Source organism: Apodemus sylvaticus, chromosome 5, assembly GCF_947179515.1.
Source record: "Apodemus sylvaticus chromosome 5, mApoSyl1.1, whole genome shotgun sequence".
In the NCBI taxonomy this organism is placed as follows: domain Eukaryota; kingdom Metazoa; phylum Chordata; class Mammalia; order Rodentia; family Muridae; genus Apodemus; species Apodemus sylvaticus.
In genome coordinates this window covers 15,786,369-15,807,966 of record NC_067476.1, presented here as the reverse complement: position 1 = coordinate 15,807,966, position 21,598 = coordinate 15,786,369, and the positions used below count along the sequence as shown (strand labels likewise).

At 39.4% G+C, this 21,598-nt stretch overlaps 1 protein-coding gene across 1 annotated transcript in view; it reads right to left on the bottom strand.

Annotated features, from left to right (window-relative positions):
* The window catches only part of LOC127684137 (olfactory receptor 50-like), a 39,718-nt gene extending 18,428 nt beyond the window's left edge, over window positions 1–21,290 (bottom strand). Inside the window, exon 1 of the mRNA XM_052181103.1 lies at window positions 20,802–21,290. Within this exon, the coding sequence (XP_052037063.1) occupies window positions 20,802–21,290 (489 nt within the window). The remainder of the gene's footprint in view (window positions 1–20,801) is intronic.
* Between the last annotated feature and the right edge of the window lie 308 nt (window positions 21,291–21,598).

Here is a 21,598-nt window from a genome sequence, read left to right as displayed (position 1 = left end):
TTATTAGTGAGTGGATACCATGATTCACCTTTTGAGTCTGGGTTACCTCACTTAGTATGATGTTCTCTAGCTCCATCCATTTGCCTAAGAATTTCATGAATTCATTGTTTCTAATGGCTGAATAGTACTCCATTGTGTAGATATACCACATTTTTTGCATCCACTCTTCTGTTGAGGGATACCTGGGTTCTTTCCAGCATCTGGCAATTATAAATAGGGTTGCTATGAACATAGTAGAGCATGTACCCTTATTACATGGTGGGGAATCCTCTGGGTATATGCCCAGGAGTGGTATAGCAGGATCTTCTGGAAGTGAGGTGCCCAGTTTTCAGAGGAACCGCCAGACTGATTTCCAGAGTGGTTGTACCAATTTGCAACCCCACCAGCAGTGAAGGAGTGTTCCTCTTTCTCCACACCCTCTCCAACACCTGCTGTCTCCTGAATTTTTAATCTTAGCCATTCTGACTCGTGTAAGGTGAAATCTCAGGGTTGTTTTGATTTGCATTTCCCTAATGACTAATGAAGTTGAGCATTTTTTAAGATGCTTCTCCACCATCCGAAGTTCTTCAGGTGAGAATTCTTTGTTTAACTCTCTACCCCATTTTTAAATAGGGTTGTTTGGTTTTCTGGAGTCTACCTTCTTGAGTTATTTATATATATTGGATATTAGCCCTCTATCTGATGTAGGATTGGTGAAGATCTTTTCCCAATTTGTTGGTTGCCGATTTGTCCTCTTGATGGTGTCCTTTGCCTTACAGAAACTTTGTAATTTTATGAGGTCCCATTTGTCAATTCTTGCTCTTAGATCATACGCTATTGGTGTTCTGTTCAGAAACTTTCTCCCTGTACTGATGTCCTCAAGGGTCTTCCCCAGTTTCTTTTCTATTAGCTTCAGAGTGTCTGGCTTTATGTGGAGGTCCTTGATCCATTTGGATTTGAGCTTAGTACAAGGAGACAAGGATGGATCAATTCGCATTCTTCTGTATGCTGACCTCCAGTTGAACCAGAACAATTTGTTGAAAAGGCTATCTTTTTTCCATTGGATGTTTTCAGCCTCTTTGTCGAGGATCAAGTGGCCGTAGGTGTGTGGGTTCATTTCTGGATCTTCAATCCTGTTCCATTGATCCTCCTGCCTGTCACTGTACCAATACCATGCAGTTTTTAACACTATTGCTGTGTAGTATTGCTTGACAGGCCTTACTTTTAAGCAGATCTCTGCAAAACAACAAAGTTGTGCTGCCTTGTGTGGTTCCATATAGAAAAATAGATGATTTCCATATTATTAAAGAAGATTCTATAAGAATTCTTAAAATTATGACAGTAATTATGAAACTCTTTTGTATTAGGACTGCTATTAAATCATTTCTGATGTCAAAACTGCATTGAAAACTCTTCCACTCTTCAAATGACATAAGTTAATTGCTTCTGAGATAGCAAGCAGGCATCTGCAACTTAGAATATATTCCAGGAGGCTGTAAAACCAAAGAGATCTAATGGTATAATATAGGTTCAAGGACAGAAGATAAAGTATTGACTAGGTTTATGTATATAAAACTTGACTAATAACTTGGTCACAAAAGTTATGGATTTTTCTAATATTTTTTTTAGACAGGGTTTCTCTGTATAGCCCTGGCTGTCCTGGAACTCACTCTGTAGACCAGGCTGACCTCGAACTCTGAACTCGAACTCAGAAATCTGCCTGCCTCTGCCTCCCAGAGTGCTGGGATTACAGGCATGTGCCACCACCGTCCGGCGAAACGTTATGGTTTTTAACACTCCATGAACATGTAGCAATGATAACAGATGATGAATGTTTAGCCAGATAATTACCCTTTATATATGGGTATATAACGAGTATATGGGTATATACCTTTATGTATATATATATATATATATGGATGGATAATGAAATATTGAATTTCCAATACTGGGCATAACAAAAATATTAAGTGAAAAAACTCCTTAACTTTATACAGCTTTTCATATAAAATAATAAGTAATCTAGGCATTTCTTAATGCTGGCTATCTGCCAATTGTATCATTTTAAACACTGTCACCATTTTACTTGTATTTACCACTGAATGTTCATGCCCCAGATATAAAATGCCATGTTTACATATAACCTGTATCCACCTGCAAATTTATATATATATAATTTATTTATATATATAATAATTTATTTACATTTCAAATGTTATTCCCTTTCCCAGTTTTGCCTCCAGAAACTCTCTATCCCTTTCCACCCTGCTTCTATGAGGGTGCTTCTCTTTCCATTCACCCACTCCCACTTAACCACCCTGGTATTCCCCCTTCGTTGGGGCATTGTGTCTTCACAGGAATAAGGGCTTCTCCTCCCATTGATGCCAAACAAGGCCATCTTCTGCAGCTGGAGCCATGAGTCCCTACAAGTGTACTCTATGGTTGGTGGTTTTGACCCTGGGGGCTCTGGGGGTGTCTGGTTGGTTGAGAATGTTATTCTTTCTATGGGGTTGCAAACCCCTTCAGCTCCTTCAGTCCTTTCTCTAACTCATCCATTGTGGTCCCTGTGATTAGTCCAATGGTTGGCTTTGAGCATCCGCCTCTGTATTTGTCAGGCTCTGGCCAAGTCTCTCTGGAGACAGCTATATCAGGCTCTTGTCAGCAAGCACCTCTTAGCATCTGCAATGTTGTCTGGCTTTTGTGTCTACTTATCGGATGGATCCCCAGGTGGGGGAGTCTCTGGATGGTCTTTCAGTCTCTGCTCCACACTTTACCCTAGCATTACTTTTAGACAAGAGAAATCTTGGGTTAAAATTTTGGAGGTGGGTGGGCGGGTGGCCCAACTCTCAACCAGGGGGTCATGCCTAAACTCTGTATATGGTCTCAACGGGTTCTTTCTCACCTTTGTGGGGCATTTCAGGTATTGTCATCTTTGTAGGGTACTGGGAGACTCTTTCGTTCCTGGAATCTGGGACTTTTTGCTTGTTACCCCTAGCTCCCCCTGCCCCATTGCTACATATTTTTGTTCAATTTCCTGACACTCTTTATATCATCCCTGTAGTCTAGTTCCATACTTGATCCTGCCTCCTTTCCCCCCACCCATCCTCTTTTCCTCTGAAGTCCCTCCCACCCTCTACATCTCATGAGTAATTTGTTCCCCCTTCTAAGAAGGACTGAAGCATATACACTTTTGTCTTCCTTCTTCTTGAACTTCATATGGTCTGTGAATTGTAGCTTGGGTATTCCAAACGTTTGGGCTAGTATCCACTTATCAGTGAGTGCGTACCTTGTGTGTTCTTTTGTGATTGCATTACCTCACTCAGGATGATATTCTCTAGTTCTGTCCATTTGCCTTAGAATTTTGTGAGGTCATTGTTTTTAATAGCTGAATAGTACTCCATTGTGTAAATGTATGATATTTTCTCTGTCCATTCATCTGTTGAAAAGCATCTGGATTGTTTCCAACTTCTGGCTATAATAAATAAGGGTGATATGAACATACTGGAGCATGTGTCCTTCTTATATGTTGGAGCATCTTTTGGGTATAGGCCCAAGAGTGGTAGAGCTGGATCCTCAGGTAGTTCTATGTCCAATTTTCTGAGGAACCACCAGAATGATTTCCAGAGTGATTTTTACCAGTTTTCAATTACACCAACAATGGAGGAGTGTCTTAATAGATATACATATGAAGATTTTCTGTTGTAAACTTCTCATTCGATTTGTGATTTGAATTTATATTTGAACTTCTAATGACTTTTTAAAAAAAAATAAAGGAAGCATGGTAAAAACTATGTGACATTCTCCTAGAAAAAGTACAAAAAACTAGGAAGCTTAAAACTAGAAAACATAATATTGAGGGAAATTACACTGGAAGGCATAGCATTAGAGAGATAACATTAGGAACACAGCATTGGGTACAAAGTATTTGGAGCAAGAGCATTGTTGCATCAGAGCAGAGGAAGAGATCAAGGTTAAAAGAAGACTGCAGAATGGAATAACTGAGAAATTATAAGGCAACATAAAAATTAATAGAGCAATATGCAGATTGCAGAGGAAATTATGAAAACATAGATGCTGCATAGAGAGCAAAAGGAGCAGGCAGGCTTCTGCTTACCATGGGACAGTAAAGGTCCTATCTTAATATCAAGGCAGTCTTAAAAGAACAAAGCTTTTTGTCTTACAGACTTGTTTTTAATTCATTTAGTAATAAAAGCGTAGAAGCTTTTCTTTCTCTAAAATCCCTAAGCCATAAAGACAGAAGCTCGCTTTTCATACAGAATGAGCAAGTTCTTCTTGCATTGGCACTTGATCTTTTGCTCCATATACATATGTAAGTATGGATGTGCCGGGGGAGTCATGACCGGGGGAAAATCAGGGCTTTGGTATTCAGGAAGGCACAGGTGCAGCAAGATGACAGACAGACACACCAGAGAGTGGTTTGAATCTGCTGCAACTTTACGTTTTAGTCAGGCATATTTATAATACATTGAGGAACAGATCGAGGTTGGCACACCTCCAGAAACATTCAAACAATTGCTAAACAAGGTACATTTCCATCTTAATTAGAACAGCAAGTAGACATGAGACAATGCCCACAGGAACTCTTACTCTGTGAACCGTGATCAAAAGCAAACTATGATCATGAACCTCAGACATATAGTGTTCGATTCTAACTTGTGGTTACTTATTAAAGTTGTGTTAATAATCAACAGGAGAACTTAGGCCTTCAGACCAATTTGTATGCTTAAAGCCTTCTTCTGTCATCAGAAGTCCAAATGCTTTAAAAATGAATACATATACATTACAAGAGCCTTCTCTACTGCCTTGGACAGCAAACACCATGGTGGTCTGGCTCAAGCTAATCTATGTCCATAATCTCCAGAAAATTATAGGACCTTCTAACCTTCAATGTTTTTTTTTATCTATCTATTACCTTCTTATCATAAGTACCTGTATACTCATAGCTTATCAGTAGTCCTATACTTTTTCATACTGTTTTTCTTCTTGCTACAAACTATTCATCATTACCTTTACTAAGGCTAGTAATAAAGACGGAACCTGTTAAAAAGCATTCCAAGGCTTTCTTTCACTAAGGTTCAATATGAGTTCATTGAGTTTAGGACTGGAAGTAATAGGTGTAATCGCCACATCCTCTTTTTCCTTCCACCAGAATACCAAGTTCTCCTTTATCAATTAACTAGCCTGTAGGCTGGGATCGTGCTGTATAAAGAATTAAGAATAGGAAGAAGAAAGACACAGTGCAAAACCCATAACCCAGGAAGCAGAATATCCTTAGAGAACATCAAGGCTCTTTCTTAGGCCAGAGGTGGGCACACTGCCAGGGACCTCCAGGGAGCCTAGCCCCAAGGGGCATTTTTCTTCTGACTGCCTTAATGACATACTGTCATGTCACACAGGCAACACTGGAGCATGGAGACAGTCACATCACTGGAGCAGCAGCTGAGAGCCTATATACCTGATTCCCAAGCAAGAGACAGAGAGAAATACTCAAAATATTGTTAGCTTTTGAAACCTTAAAGTATACCCACAGTGAAATACCTCTTTCAACAAGGCCACACCATCTAATCCTTCCTAAACCATTCTACCAACTAGTGACCAAGTATTCAAATACATGTACCTATAAGAGCCATTCTCACTCAAACCACCACATACTGAAAGCAAATAGAATTATGTTCTCATCTTGAAGTGGAGTATGAAAATATAGAGATTATTTTTCAGAGCAAATGGTACAAAACAGAAACAAAATATAAAAAGAATAAATATAGTCATTTCTCATAAAAACACTAGAACAGGTAAGTTTGAACAAAGCACAATCCATGCAGAACTCTTATAGCTGTAAGGAAAATATTAAAAGAAACTGACTAGATTCAAGAGATAATATGATAACACTGAGGAAAGACCAATGCAACATCAACAACAGTGACACTTGTCTACTATTGAATCTAGAAATTAATGCGTATTTTGTTTAATATTACTAAAATGTTACAGGTAGAGAGAAGGCAGAGTTGCCATCTTTGTCCCCAGCCAGTGGAGACAGGTCACCCCAGGTACTGAGTTATCCAGAGTGTAAGACCTCCGGGATGCAGACAACCGAGCTGCGTGCTGCTGCCTGCACCTAGGATCTGGGAGAACAGTGGTACCTCCATGGGCCGCCAGAAGTGTGTAATCTGCCCTGCGGCAAAGGCAGAGTCACCATCCTTTTCCCCAGCCAGTGGAGACAGGCCACCCCAGGTACTGAGCTAGCCCAGGGACACAGACAACCGATCTGCGGGCTGCCGCTTGAACCTAGGAACTGGGAGAGCAGTGGTTCCTCTGAGGGCCAGCCTAATGTGGGTACTCTGCCCTGTGGAGAAGGCGGAGTTGCCATCTTTGTCCCCAGCCAGTGGAGACAGGCCACCGCAGGTACTAAGCTATCCCAAGTGTAAGACCTCGGAGGGAGGGGGGGGGGGGGACACAGGTAACTGAGCTGCTGGCTGCTGCCTGCGCCCAGGAACTGGGAGAGCAGTGGTTCCTCTGTGTGCTAGCCAGGCATGGGGCTGGTGCCCTTAGGCCCCGCTGCCATCCTCGCTCTCTGACAGAGCAGATGGGCAGTACCAGGTTCAGTCCACAGAGACAACCCAAGCATAACATTGCTTGGGGCAGGACACACCAGGGCTCCAACAGCACCCAAGAGGAGGGCAGCACATCAGCAATCTGTGACAGGGGAAACCCAGCCATCCAGTGTTGTAGAATTAGCCTTATAGGCTCAAAGGAGGTTGAAGCGCCAGCCAGTGACTAGACCAACTAACACCAGTGAGAACTAGATGGCAAAAGGCAAATGTAGGAACATTACTAACAGAAATTAAGGCAATATGGCAGCATCTGAATCCAATTCTCCATTAACAGCAAGTCTGGATACCCCAAAACACCAGAAAAACAAGATTTGGATGTAAAAGCACTGGTCATGATGCTGTTACAGGAACACATGAAGGACATAAATAAATCTCTTAGAGAAATTCAGGAGGAAATGGATCAAAAGTTAGAAGCCCTTACAAGGGAAACACAAAAATCCTTAAAAGAAATTCAGGAGAATATGGGTCAAAAGATAGAAGCCAATAAGGAGGAAACATAAAAATCGTTTAAAGAAATACAGGAGAAGTTTGGTCAACAGGCTGAGATCATGAAAGAGGAAACACAAAAATCTCTTAAAGAATTACAGGAAAACACAAACAAGCAAGTGAAGGAGCTGACCAAAACCATCCAGGATCTAAAAACAGAAGTAGAAACAACTAAGAAATTGCAAAGGGAGACAATATGAGGATAGAAAACCTTGGGAAAAAATCAGGGGCCATAGATGCAAATATCAACAACAGAATACAAGAAATAGAAGAAAGAATCTCAGATGCCGAAGATACCATAGAAACCATGGGCTCAAGAGTCAAAGAAAATGCAAAATGCAAAAAACTTGTAACTTGTAACCCAAAACATCCAGGAAATCCAGGACACAATGAGAAGGGCAAACCTAAGCATCATAGGCATAGATGAGAGTGAAGTTTTACAACTTAAAGGGCCAGCAAATATCTTCAATAAAATTATGGAAGAAAACTTCCCTAACCTAAAGAGAGAGATGCCCATGAATATACAAGAAGCCTACAGAACTCCAAACAGACTGGACCAAACACAGCAATACCTCCCATCACATCATAATAAAAACCCACAATATACTAAACAAAGAAAGAATATTAAAGGCAGTAAGAGAAAAAGGCCAAGTAACATATAAAGGAAGACCTATCAGAATTACACCAGACTTTTCACCAGAGACTATGAAAGCTAGAAGATCCTGGGCAGACCTCATGCAGACTCTAAGAGAACACAAATGCCAGCCAAAACTACTATATTGAGCAAAACTCTCAATCACCATAGATGGAGAAACCAAGATATTCTATGACAAAACCAAGTTTAACCAATATCTTTCCACAAACCCAGCCCTACAAAGGATAGTAGGAGGAAACCTCCAATACAAGGAGGGAAATTTCACCCTAGAAAAAGCAAGATAGTAACCTTCTTTCATCAAACCCAAAAGAAGATAACCAACCAAATATAAAAAACAACATCAAAAATGACAGGAAGTGCACCACATCTGGCATGGAGAGAACACCACTTCCTGAGGCCCTCTAGAGAATCGACAGGAGCAGGGTATTAGTTCACCTATCCCCTTCTGCCCCTGCTACCTCTCCCTCCTCCCCTGTTGCCACCCCTTGCCTTGCCTTTCGGAGTGGGAGACCTGCGCCACACCTGGTACAGAGAGGACACCACTTCCTAAGGCTCTCCAGAGAACTGACAGGAGCAGGGAATTGGATGTGGGAGCCCTGAACCACATCTGGCATGAAGAGGACACTGCTTCCTGAGGCCCTCTAGAGAACCAACAGGAGCAGGGGCATTGGAAAGAAAGAGAATCCTAGGAGCACAGAAATAGAGACCCACAGGATAGACAAGATAGTGTCAACAAGACTAGCTAACACCAGAAATAACGAAATGGCCAAAGGCAAACTCAAGATCAGTACCACCAGAAAACAAGGCATCATGGCACCATCAGAACCCAGCTCTCCCACAACAGAAAATCCTGTATACCCCAAAACATCAGAAAAGCAGGAACCAGATTTGAAATCACATCTCATATCGCTGATGGAGGACTTCAAGAAGGACATAAATAAGTCCCTTAAAGAAATACAAGAGAATATGGGTCAACATCCAGAAGCACAAAAATCCCTTAAAGAAAGACAAGAGAATATTGATCAAAAGGCCTTAAAGAGGAAACACAAAAAGCTCTTAAAGAAATATGGGAGAATATGGATCAACAGGTTGAAGCCCTTAAAGAGGCAATACAAAAATCCCATAAGGAATTACGGGAGAACATGGGTCAACATGCAGAAACCAATAAAGAGGAATAATAAAAATCCCTAAAAGAAACACAGGAGAACATGGATCAACAGGTAGAAGCCCTTAAAGAGGTAACACAAAAAATCCTTAAAGAATTTCAGGAAAAAACAAACCAACAAGTGAAGGAGCTGAACAAAAATATCCAGGATCTAAATCTGGAAATAGAATCAACAAAGAAATCACAAAGTGAGACATCTCTGAAAATAGAAAACCTTGGGAAGAATTCAGGAGTCATAGATGCAAGCATCAACAACAGAATACAAGAGATAGAAGAAAGAATCTCGGATGCTGAAGATTCTATAGAAATCATTGACTCAACAGTCAAAGAAAATGCAAAATGCAAAAAGCTTGTAACCCAAAACATCCAAGAACTCCAAGACACAATGAGAAGACCAAACCTAAAGATTATAGGAATAGAAGAAAGTGAGGATTTACATCTTAAAGGCCCAATAAATATCTTCAACAAAATTATAGAAGAAAAGTCCCTAACCTAAAAAAAGAGATGCCCATGAACATACAGGAAGCCCACAGAACTCCAAACAGATTGGACCAGAGCAGAAACTCCTCCCGTTACATAATAATCAAAACACCAAATGCACTAAACAAAGAACGAATATTGAAAGCAGTGAGAGAAAAAGGTCAAGTAACATATACAGGCAGACCTATCAGAATTACACCAGATTTCTCACTAGAGACTATGAAAGCAGAAAGCCAGAAGAGCCTGGGCAGATATCATACAGACCCTAAGAGAACATAAATGTCAGCCCAGACTACTATATCCAGCAAAACTTTCAATTACCATAGATGGTGAAAACAAGACATTCCATGACAAAAGCAAATTTACACAGTAACTTTCCACAAATCCAGCTCTGCAAAGGATAATGGGTGGAAAATACCAACACAAGACAGCAAACCACACTGTAGAAAAATCAATAAGGTAATCTTTCATCAAACCCAATAGAAGATAGCTATGCAACCAGAATGTCAACTTTAACTAAGAAGATAACAGTAAGCAACAATCACTTTTCCTTAATATCTCTTAATATCAATGGTCTCAACTCCCCTATAAAGAGACATAGACTAATGGACTGCATACGTAAACAGGACCCAACGTTTTGATGCATACAAGAAACCCACCTCAGTGACAAAGACAGGCACTATTTAAGAGTCAAAGGATGAAAAACAATTTTCCAAGCAAATGGTCCCAAGAAACAAGCTGGAGTGGTCATTTTTATATCAGATAAATTCTATTTTCAACCAAAAATTGTCAAAAAAGATAAAGAGGGACACTTCATACTGGTCAAAGGAAAAGTCTACCAAGAGGAACTCTCAATTCTGAACATCTATGCTCCTAACAATAAGGTTACCCACATTCATAAAAGAAACTTTACTAAAGCTCAAAGCACACATTGCGCCCCACACAAAAATAGTGGGAGACTTCAATACCCCACTGTCAAAAATGGACAAGTCATGGAACAAGAAACTAAACAGAGATACAGTGAAACTAACTGAAGTTATGGACCAACTGGATCTAACAGATATTTATGGAACATTCCACCCTAAAGCAAGAGAATATACCTTCTTCTCAGTACCTCATGGTACCTTCTCCAAAACTGACCATATAATTGGTCACAAAAGAGGCCTCAACAGATATAAAAATATTGAAATTACTCCATGTATCTTATCAGATCACCACGGCCTAAGGCTGGTCTTAAGCTCAAACAAAAGAAATGAAAAACACACATACACATGGACTTTGAACAATGCTCTTCTCAATGATAGCTTGGTCAAGGAAGAAATAAAGAAAGAGATTAAAGATTTTTTAGAATTCAATGAAAATGAAGACACATCATACCAAAATTTATGGGACACAATGAAAGCAGTGCTAAGAGGAAAACTTATAGCTCTGTGTGCCTCCAAAAAGAGAATGGAGAGAGCTTATGCCAATAGCTTGACAGTGTGCTTGGAGGCCCTAGAACAGAAGGAAGCCAATAACCCCAAGAGGAGTAGATGGCAGAAAATAATCAAACTTAGATCTAAAATCAACCACAAACTTAGATCTAAAATCAACCAAGCAGAAACAAAAAGAGCTATCCAAAGAATCAACAAAACAAGGAGCTGGTTCTTTGAAAAACTCAACAAGATACATAAACCTTAGCCATAATAATCAGGGGACACAGAAACAGTATCCAAATTAATAAAATCAGAAATTAAAAGGGAGACATAACAATAGCAACTGTGGAAATTCAAAAAATCATCAGATCCTACTACAAGAGTTTATACTCAACAACATTGGAAAACCTAGATGAAATGGACAACTTTCTAGATAGATACCAGGTGCCAATGTTAAAACAGGATCAGATAAAACATCTAAATAGTCCCATAAGCCATGAGGAAATAGAATCAGTCATTAATAGTCTCCCTTCAAAAACAGCCCAGGACCAGATGGGTTTAGCAGGGAATTCTATCAGATCTTCAAAGAAGAGTTAATATCAATAATCTTCAAACTTTTCCATGAAATAGAAAGTCAAGGAACACTACCCAACTCATTCCATGAAGCCACAATCACACTTATACCTAAACCAAACAAAGACCAAACAAGGAAGGAGAACTTCAGACCAATCTCCCTCATGAACATTGATGCCAAAATACTGAACAAAATCCTGGCCAACCGAATCCAAGAATGTATCAGAACTATAATTCACCACAATCAGGTAGGCTTCATCCCAGGGATGCAGGGATGTTTCAACATACGGAAATCCGTCAATGTTATTCACTACATAAACAAACTAAAGGAAAAAAACACACATGGTCATTTCATTAGATGCTGAAAAGGCTTTTGACAAAATTTAGTATCCTTTCATGATAAAAGTCTTGGAGAGATCAGGAATCCAAGGCCCATACCTAAACATAGTGAAAGCAATATACTGCAAAATGGTAGCAAACATCAAACTAAATGGAGAGAAACTTGAGGCAATCCCACTAAAATTGGGGACCAAACAAGGCTGCCCACTTTCTCCCTATCTATTCAATATAGTACTTGAAGTCCTAGCCAGTGCAATCAGGCAGCAAAAAGAGGTCAAATGAATGCAAATTGGAAAGGAAGAAGTCAAACTATCACTATTTGCAGATGGCATGATACTATACTTAAGCAACCCCAAGACTTCCACCAAGGAACTCCTAAAGCTGATAAACAACTTCAGCAAAGTGGCTGGATATAAAATTAACTCAAGCAAATCAGTAGCCTTTCTCTACTCAAAGGATAAACAAGATGAGAAAGAAATTAGGGAAATGACACCGTTTACAATAGTACCAAATAATATTTCATACCTAGGTGTGACCCTGACAAAGCAAGTGAAGGGTCTATATGACATGAACTTTAAGTCTCTGAAGAAAGAAATCAAAGAAAGTCTCAGAAGATGGAAAGATCTCCCATGTTCATGGATTGGCAGGATCAATATAGTAAAAATGGCTATCTTGCTGAAACCAATCTACAGCTTCAATGCAATCCCCATCAAAATCCCAAATTAATTCTTTATAGAACGAGAAAGAGCAATTCTCAAATTCATCTGGAATAACAAAAAAAAAAAAAAAAAAAACAGGATAGCAAAAACTATTCTCCACAACAAAAGATATTCAGGGGAAATCACCATCCCTGACCTAAAGCTCTACTACAGAGCAATAATGATAAAAACTGTTTGGTATTGGTATGCAGACAGGCAGGAAGATCAATGGAATAGAATTGAAGACCCGGGAAAAAACCCACACATGTACAGTCACTTGATATTTGACAAAGGAGCTAAAAAAAATCCAGTGGAAAAAAAGACAGCATTTTTAACAAATGGTGCTGGATCAACTGGAGGTCTGCATGCAGAAAAATGCAAATCGATCCATTCTTATCTCCTTGTACAAAGCTCAAGTACAAGTGGATCAAAGATTTACACATAAAATCAGACACTCTGAAGCTTATAGAGGAGAAAGTGGGGACAAAACTTGAACACATGGGCACAGGGGAAAAGTTTCTGAACAGAACACCAATGACTTATGCTCTAAGAACAAGAATCGACAAATGGGACCTCATAAAACTACAAAGCTTCTGTAAGGCAAAGGATATAGTCAATAGGACAACATGGCAGCCAAAAAATTGGGAAAAGATCTTTACTAACCCTACATCCGATAAAGGGCTAATATCCAACATATACAAAGAACTCAAGAAGTTGGTCTCCAGAGAATTAAATAACACTATTAAAAAATGGGGTATAGAGCTAAACAGGGAATTCTCAACTGAGCAAACTCAAATGGCTCTAAAGCAACTAAAGAAATGTTCAGCATTCTTAGTTATCAGGGAAATGCAAATCAAAACAACACTGAGATTCTACCTTACACCAGTCCAAATGGATAAGTTGAAAAACTCAGGGGACAGCAGATGCTGGAGAGGATGTGGGGAAAGAAGAACACTTCTCCATTGTTGGTGGGATTGCAAGCTTGTAAAACCACTCTGGAAATCAGTTTGGTGATTCCTCAGAAAAGTAGACATAGTACTACCTGTGGACCCAGCTATACCACTCCTGGGCATATACCCAGACAGTGCTTCTACATGTAATAAGGACACATGCTCTACTTTGTTCATAGATGCCTTATTTATAATAGCCAGAAGCTGGAAAGATCCCAGATGTCCCTCAATAGAGGAATGGATACAGAAACTGTGGAATATATACACAATGGAATACTATTCAGCTATTAAAAACAATGAATTCATGAAATTCTTAGGCAAATGGATGGAACTAGAAAGTGTCATCCTGAGCAAGGTATCCGAGTCACAAAAGAAAGCACATGGTATGCACTCACTAATAAGCAGATGCTAGTTCAAAACCTCAAAATAAACAAGTTGCAATTCACCCAGGATAGGAAGGTCCAGAAGAATGACTTAGTGAGGGTGCAATGGTTCCTCTGAGAAATGGAACAAAATGCTCACAGGAGCAACAAGGGAGGCAATGTGTGGGGCAGAGTCGGAAGTAAAGGCCACCCAGCGAGTGACCTACCTGGGGATTCATCCTATAAATAGCCTGAAAACCCCCGATACTACGATGAGAAGCATGTACCAAAAGGAGCATGCCATGACTGTCTCCAGAGAGGCCATGCCAGAGTCTTACGAATTCAGAAGCAGAAACTAGCAACAAAGCTTGGACTGAGCTTGGGGTCCCAAACAGAGCATCTGGAGGGTTGTCCAGAGGAGCTGAAGGAGTATATAGTCCCATGGGAAAAACAATGACTTTGGACACCCAGATACCCCAAGACTCCCAGGGACTGAATCATCAACCAAGGGGTATACATGGTTCCAGCTAAAAATGTGGCAGAGGAATGCCTTTTTGGGCTTCAGTGGGAGGAGTGGTCTTTGGTCAGGTAAAGGCTCAATAGAGGACACAACAAAGGGTAACAGATGGGGGGGGGAAGTTGGGAGGGAAGGTGGGACTGTGTTGGGTAGAGTGGCATATACATGGAGGCAGGGGGAGGGAGGAGGCGTAGGGAATCGTTGGGGAGGGGGGCTTTTGGGAGGGGGAAATTGGGAAAGGTTTTACCATTGGCAATGTAAATAAAGAAGAAAATTTAAAAAAAATCCAAAAAAAATGACAGGATGTAATAATCACTATTCCTTAATATCTCTTAACATCAATGGACTCAATTCCCCAATAAAAAGACATAGACTAACAGACTGGATATGTAAACAGGACCCTACATTTTGCTTCATATAGGAAACACACCTCAGTGTCAAAGACAAACACTATCTTAGAGTAAAAGGCTGGAATACGATTTTACAAGCAAATGGTCTCAGGAAAAAAGCCAGAGTAGCCACTCTAATATCAGATAAAATTGGCTTTCAACCTAAAGTCATCAAAAGAGACACTGAGGGACATGTCTTGCTGGTCAAAGGAAAAATACACCAAGAAGAACTCTCAATCCTGAACATCTATGCTCTAAATGCAAAAGCACCCTCATTCATAAAAGAAACTTTACTAAAGCTCAAAGCACACATTGCACCTAACACAATAATTGTGGGTGACTTCAACACTCTGCTCTCCTCAATGGACCAATCAAGAAAACAGAAATTAAACAGGGACACAGTGAAACTATTTAAAGCGTTGGACCAATTAGCTAACAGATATATATAGAACATTTCATCCTAAAGCAAAAGAATATAACTTTTTCTCAGCACCTTATGGGACCTTCTCCAAAATCAATCATATAAATGGTCACAAGACAGACCTCACCAAATATAAGAAGATCAAAATAATGTCATGTCTCCTATCAGATCACTATGGAGTAAAAGTGGTCTTCAATAGCAACAAAATCAACAGAAAGCCCACATACACATAGAAACTGAACAACTCTACTCAATGATACTTTGGTCAAGGAAGAAATACAGAAAGAAACCAAAGACTTTTTAGAATTTAATAAAAATGAAGACACAACATACCCAAATCTATGGGACACAATAAAAGCAGTGCTAAGAGGAAAACTCATAGCCCCGAGTGCCTCCAAAAAGAAAATGGAAAGAGCACACACTAGCAGCTTAACGACCCACCTGAAAGCCCTGGAACAAGAAGAAGCTAATTCACGCAGGAGGAGCAGAAGTCAGGAAATCATCAAACTCAGGACTGAAATCAATCAAGTAGAAACAAAGAGAACCATACAAAGAATCAACAAAACCAGGAGTTGGTTCTTTGAAAAAATCAACAAGATAGATAAGCCCTTAGCCAGACTAACCAAGGGGCACAGAGACAGTATCCAGATTAACAAAATTAGAAATGAAAAGGGAGATATAACAACAGAAATGGAGGAAATTAAAAAAAATCATCAGATCCTAATACAAAAACCTATACTCAACACAACTGGAGAATCTGGAGGAAATGGATAGTTTTCTGGACAGATAATAAACAGTAAAATTAAATCAGGATGAAATAGACCATCTAAACAGTCCCATAATCCCTAAAGAGATAAAAAGGGGTCATAGAAAGCCTCCCAAACAAAAACAGCACGGGACCAGATGGTTTTAGTGCAGAATTCTATCAGACCATCAAAGAAGACCTAACACCAATACTCTTCAAACTATTCCACAAAATAGAAACAGAAGGAACACTACCTAATTCATTCTATGAAGCCACAATTACGCTGATACTAAAACCACACAAAGATCTAACAAAGAAAGAGAACTTCAGGCCAATTTGCCTTATGAATATCGATGCAAAAATACTCAATAAAATTCTTGCCCACCGAGTCCAACAACACATCAAAACGATCATCCACCATGACCAAGTAGGCTTCATCCCATGGATGGAGGGATCGTTCAATATAAGGAAATCCATCACTGCAATCCACTACATAAACAAACTCAAAGAAAAAAACCACATGATCATTTCATTAGATGCTGAAAAAGCATTTGACAAATTCAGCATCCTTTCATGCTGAAAGTCTTGGAAAGAACAGGAATTCAAGTACCATACCTAAGCATAGTTAAAGCAATATACAGCAAACTGGTAGCCAACATCAAACTAAATGGAGAGAAACTTGAAGCAATTCCATTAAAATCAGGGATTAGACAAGGCTTCCCTCTCTCTCCATATCTTTTCAATATAGTACTTGAAGTTCTTGCTAGAGCAATTAGACAACATAAGGAGGTCAAAGTGATACAAATTGGAAAGGAAGAAATCAAATTATCACTATTTGCAGATGATATGATAGTATACTTAAGTGACCCAAAAAACTCCACCAAAAAATGTCTACAGCTGATAAACAACTTCAACAAAGTGGCTGGTTATAAAATCAACTCAAGCAAATCAGTAGGCTTCCTATACTCAAAGGATAAACAGGCTGAGAAAGAAGTTAGGGAAATGACACCCTTCACAATAGCCCCAAACAATATAAAGTATCTTGGTGTGACTCCAACCAAACACATAGAAGATCTGTATGAGAAGAACTTTAGGTCTCTGAAGAAGGAAATCGAAGAAGACCTCAGAAAATGGAAAAATCTGCCATGCTCTTGGATTGGCAGGATTAATATAGTTAAAACTGACATCTTGCCAAAAGCAATAAATAGATTCAGCACAATCCCCCTCAAAATCCCAACTCAGTTCTTCTTAGAGTTAGAAAAAACAATTCTCAAATTCATCTGGAATAACAAAAAACCCAAGATAGCTAAAACTATTCTCAACAGTAAAATAGCTTCTGGGGGAATCAATATCCCAGAACTCAAGCAATACTACAGAGCAATAGTATTAAAAACTGCATGGTATTGGCACAGCAACAGACAAGTGAACCAATGGAATAGAATTGAAGACCCAGAAATGAATCCACACACCTATGGTCACTTGATCATCGACAAAGGAGCAGAAAACTTCCAGTGGAAAAAAGATAGCCTTTTCAACAAATGGTGCTGGTTCAACTGGAGGTCAGCATGCAGAAGAATGCAAATTGGTCCATTCTTATCTCCTTGTACTAAGCTCAATTCCAAGTGGATCAAGGACCTCCACATAAAACCAGTCACACAGAAACTAATAGAAAAGTAACTGGGGAAAACCCCTGAGGACATGGGCACAGGGGAAAAGTTCCTGAACAGAACACCAATAGCTTATGCTCTAAGATCAAGAATTGACAAATGGGACCTCATAAAATTACAAAGTTTCTGTAAGGCAAAGGACACAATCAAAAGGACAAAACGTCAACCAACAGACTGGGAAAGAATCTTCACCAACCCTACATCCGATAGAGGGCTAATATCCAGTATATACAAGGAACTCAAGAAGTTAGACCCCAGGGAACCAAATAACCCTATCAAAAAATGGGGTACAGATCTAAACAAAGAATTTTCACCTGAAGAAATTTGGATGGCTCAGAAGCACCTTAAGAAATGCTGATCATTAGTCATTAGGGAAATGCAAATCAAAACAACACTAAGATTTCACCTCACACCAGTCAGAATGTCTAAGATTAAAAACTCAGGAGATAACAGGTGGTGGGGAGGATGTGGAGAAAGAGGAACACTCCTCCACTGCTGGTGGGATTGCAAGAATGTACAACCACTCTGGAAATCAGTCTGGAGGTTCCTCAGAAAACTGAATGTGACACTACTGGAGGGCCCTGCTATACCACTCCTGGGCATATACCCAGAGGATTCCCCGGCATGTAATAAGGACACATGCTCCACTATGTTCATAGCAGCCTTATTTATAATAGCCAGAAACTGGAAAGAACCCAGATGTCCCTCAATGGAGGAATGGATACAGAAAATGTGGTATATTTACACAATGGAATTCTACTCAGCAATTAAAAACAATGAATTCATGAAATTTGTAGACAAATCGTTGGAACTGGAAAATATCATCTTAAGTGAGGTAACCCAATCACAAAAGAATATACATGGAATGCAATCACTGTTAAGTGGATATTAACTATCCCAGAAGCTCTGAATACCCAAGAAACAAGAAGCATAACAAATGACTCCCATGAAGAAGTAAGGAGAGGGCCCTGATCCTGGGAAGGCCTGATCCAGCATTGTAGGGGAGTACCAGGACAGAGAAAAAGGAGGGAGGTGATTGGAGTATGGGTGTAGAGAAGGCTTATGGGACATATGGGGAGGGGGGAACTGGGAAAAGGGAAAGTGTTTTGAAATGTAAACAAAGAATTTAGAAAATAAAAAAAATGTTATAGGTATTTGAATGCAAACACATATAAATATATAAAATATCACACATATCTAAATTATATATATCTTGTATCACTTATTTGTTTATGTATTATTTGTGTTGTATAGTGATTGAATAAAATGTTTACTAAGAATGTAAAATATTACTTGATTTGTAAATAATAAATAGATGAATTTTAGCATACTCACATATGCACACACTCAGAGTAGCAAATTTCTGCTAAGTGTTAGCTGAGCTGCATTTACATTGCCATTAAACTCTCCTGTTCTGTATTACTGACATATATGTCATACAATCAACCACTATCAACTGAACTAAGACCCTCTGCTTCAGCAGAGGTTGATTTTCAGGGACCAAAGGCAAAATTACTTTAAGGGATGTGACATTTTTTAGTTGGGCAAGAAACTTTCTCCATTTCATAATGTAATATATCTGGATTACACTGTTCTGAGTACCTTCTTGAACTCAATTCAAGGGTTTAGGACTTGCTGATATCTACCTAGCCATCTTTCATCACCCACTCAGAAAGCAGAACCTCCGTCTTAGGATGCAAAAATGGCACATAACAACAGAACCACCTGGAGGCTTATGCAAAAATCTTGCAATTAGGAATGATGTTTCAGTTCACTCCCCCTGCCCAAGAACTTCATGCTCCACACAGGGCTTGTTCTTATCCTTATTTTTATCTTTTACAGAGAACATTTTATTTACATTTCAGTCAGTTTCCAGTGCCAATCAATTGTCAAAAAACACAATGAACTGAGTACACCACACTTATATAAATAATCAAAATTTGATAATGTAGATAAGATTACAAATTAAATGGGAAAGAATGATAGGCAAAGATAGGTTACTAGATACCAAATAATGGTAAGAAAAAATTTTTTCATATAGTCCAATGTGCAGTGTGTATAAATACTACTTGTGTATTATCCCAAAGGCAAGAATAAAGAATTCCATACTAATACAATGTAAACATTTGAGTAAATTACTGTATTTTCTTGATTTGGATATTATGCACTATGTATGAAAATTATATCATTCCCCAGTAACAACTGCTACATTTGAGTGTCAATACAAACATTAAAAAATAAATATAAGAGGCAAAAAAATGGCTCAGTGGTTAAAAACACTGACTGCTTTCCCAGGTAACTCAGGTTTATTTCTAGAATGAATATGGTGGCTTACAGCCATCTCTGTAAGCCCAGTTCTAGAGGATCTGACACCCTCCTCTGATCTTTGCTGGAACAAAGCATAGACATGATACACAGAGGCATATGTTGGGAAAACACCCATACACAAAAAATAAAAATAAATCATAAATGTTAATTGTGTTACTGACAATCACAGATAAATACCTTTTATTTGATATCTCATAAGATAAAACATAAAACTGAAATAGAAAATCTAATAACAAAATTATTCTTGTTATCTTCAGAAATTAAAAGTATCTTTCCTATAAGCTACAAACCTGTCTAATAAAAACAGACGTGGTGATAACGATGCAAACAATTAGAATGTTTTCAAGTCAAAGGTGAATATGTATGATATTGGCGAAAAACCTTCCCAAGACACTGAATGTCAGCAGGAAAGTTACATAGCTAGCAAAATTGTGCAAGGAGAAATGAGTGAAGGAAAGAGATCCACATGAAGATTCCATGGCAGAGAACAAAGGGTGAATGGGAGAAGAGGAGAAGAAAGCAGGGATGCTAGCAGAGAAGACCATACCCATCACTGTGAACACAGTCTCCTGCTGAGGATATTTCTCAGTGCTCCTTTCATATCCCGATTCCTGAGACTATAGATAAAGGGATTCAACATGGGTGTGACCAGACTATACATCACAGCCACAATGATATCCTTGTCATTAGTGTTATTAGATGAGGGGACAAAATACAACCCAATGATGGCTCCATAGTAAAGAGAAACCACAGAAAGGTGAGAGCCACATGTGGACAAGGCTTTGCAGATTCCCTTGATGGAGGGAGTTCTCAGAATGGTGACCCCAATTCGGCCATAAGAAATCAGGATGCATATGAATGGCAGGGTAATGACCACCATACCTAAAAGAAGTATGACCAGCTCATTGACGGTAGTGTCTGAGCTGGACAGCTTCAGCAAGGGAGATATGTCACAGAAGTAGTGGGGGATGGCATTGCTTTTAAAGTGAGATATGCGAGCCAAGAGAAGGGTGTGCACAAGGGCATTGGCTGAAGATAAGGCCCAGGACACAGCTACTAATAGGAAACACAGGCTCTGACTCATGATCGTGGTATAGTGCAGAGGGTGGCAGATGGCCACATACCTGTCATAGGCCATGGAGGTGAGAAGAATGCTGTCAAGAGCAACAAAAAATATGTAAAAATACACCTGGGAAACACACCCAACATATGAAATGGACTGACTGTGTGTCAGCATATTCACAAGCATCTTTGGAGCTGTGACTGATGAGAAAGAGATGTCTGTGAAGGCCAAGTGACTGAGGAAGAAGTACATGGGGGTGTGGAGGTGAGAATCCAGCCTGATGAGCAGGATGATGAGCAGGTTCCCCAGCACAGTTGTCAGGTACATGGTCAGGAAGAGGGCAGAATACAGGCCTTGGTCCTCTGCTCGAATGGGGAGTCCCAGGAGGATGAACTCAGACACAGTGCTCTCATTATCTCTCCTCATGATCTTCCTCTTCTGCTCTGAGTGAAAGAAGAAATGGAAATGAAAGAGAAGTGATTTTACTATTACACCATGGAAACATGTTGTGAATCACCAGGACTAAAAATAACATTAGTTGTTACGTTTATTAATTATTTATGGAGATTTTTGTCACAGTAATGGGCTAATGATGGTTTGGAAAGGGTCATAATTTGTCCACCTTGAAAATAGTGAACTCTCAGATGGAACCAATGAAACAGAATAATTATCAAATCTATTCAAGGTACCCGTATTTCACCAGGACAATTTTAGCTTTAGGATTTAGTATGTTA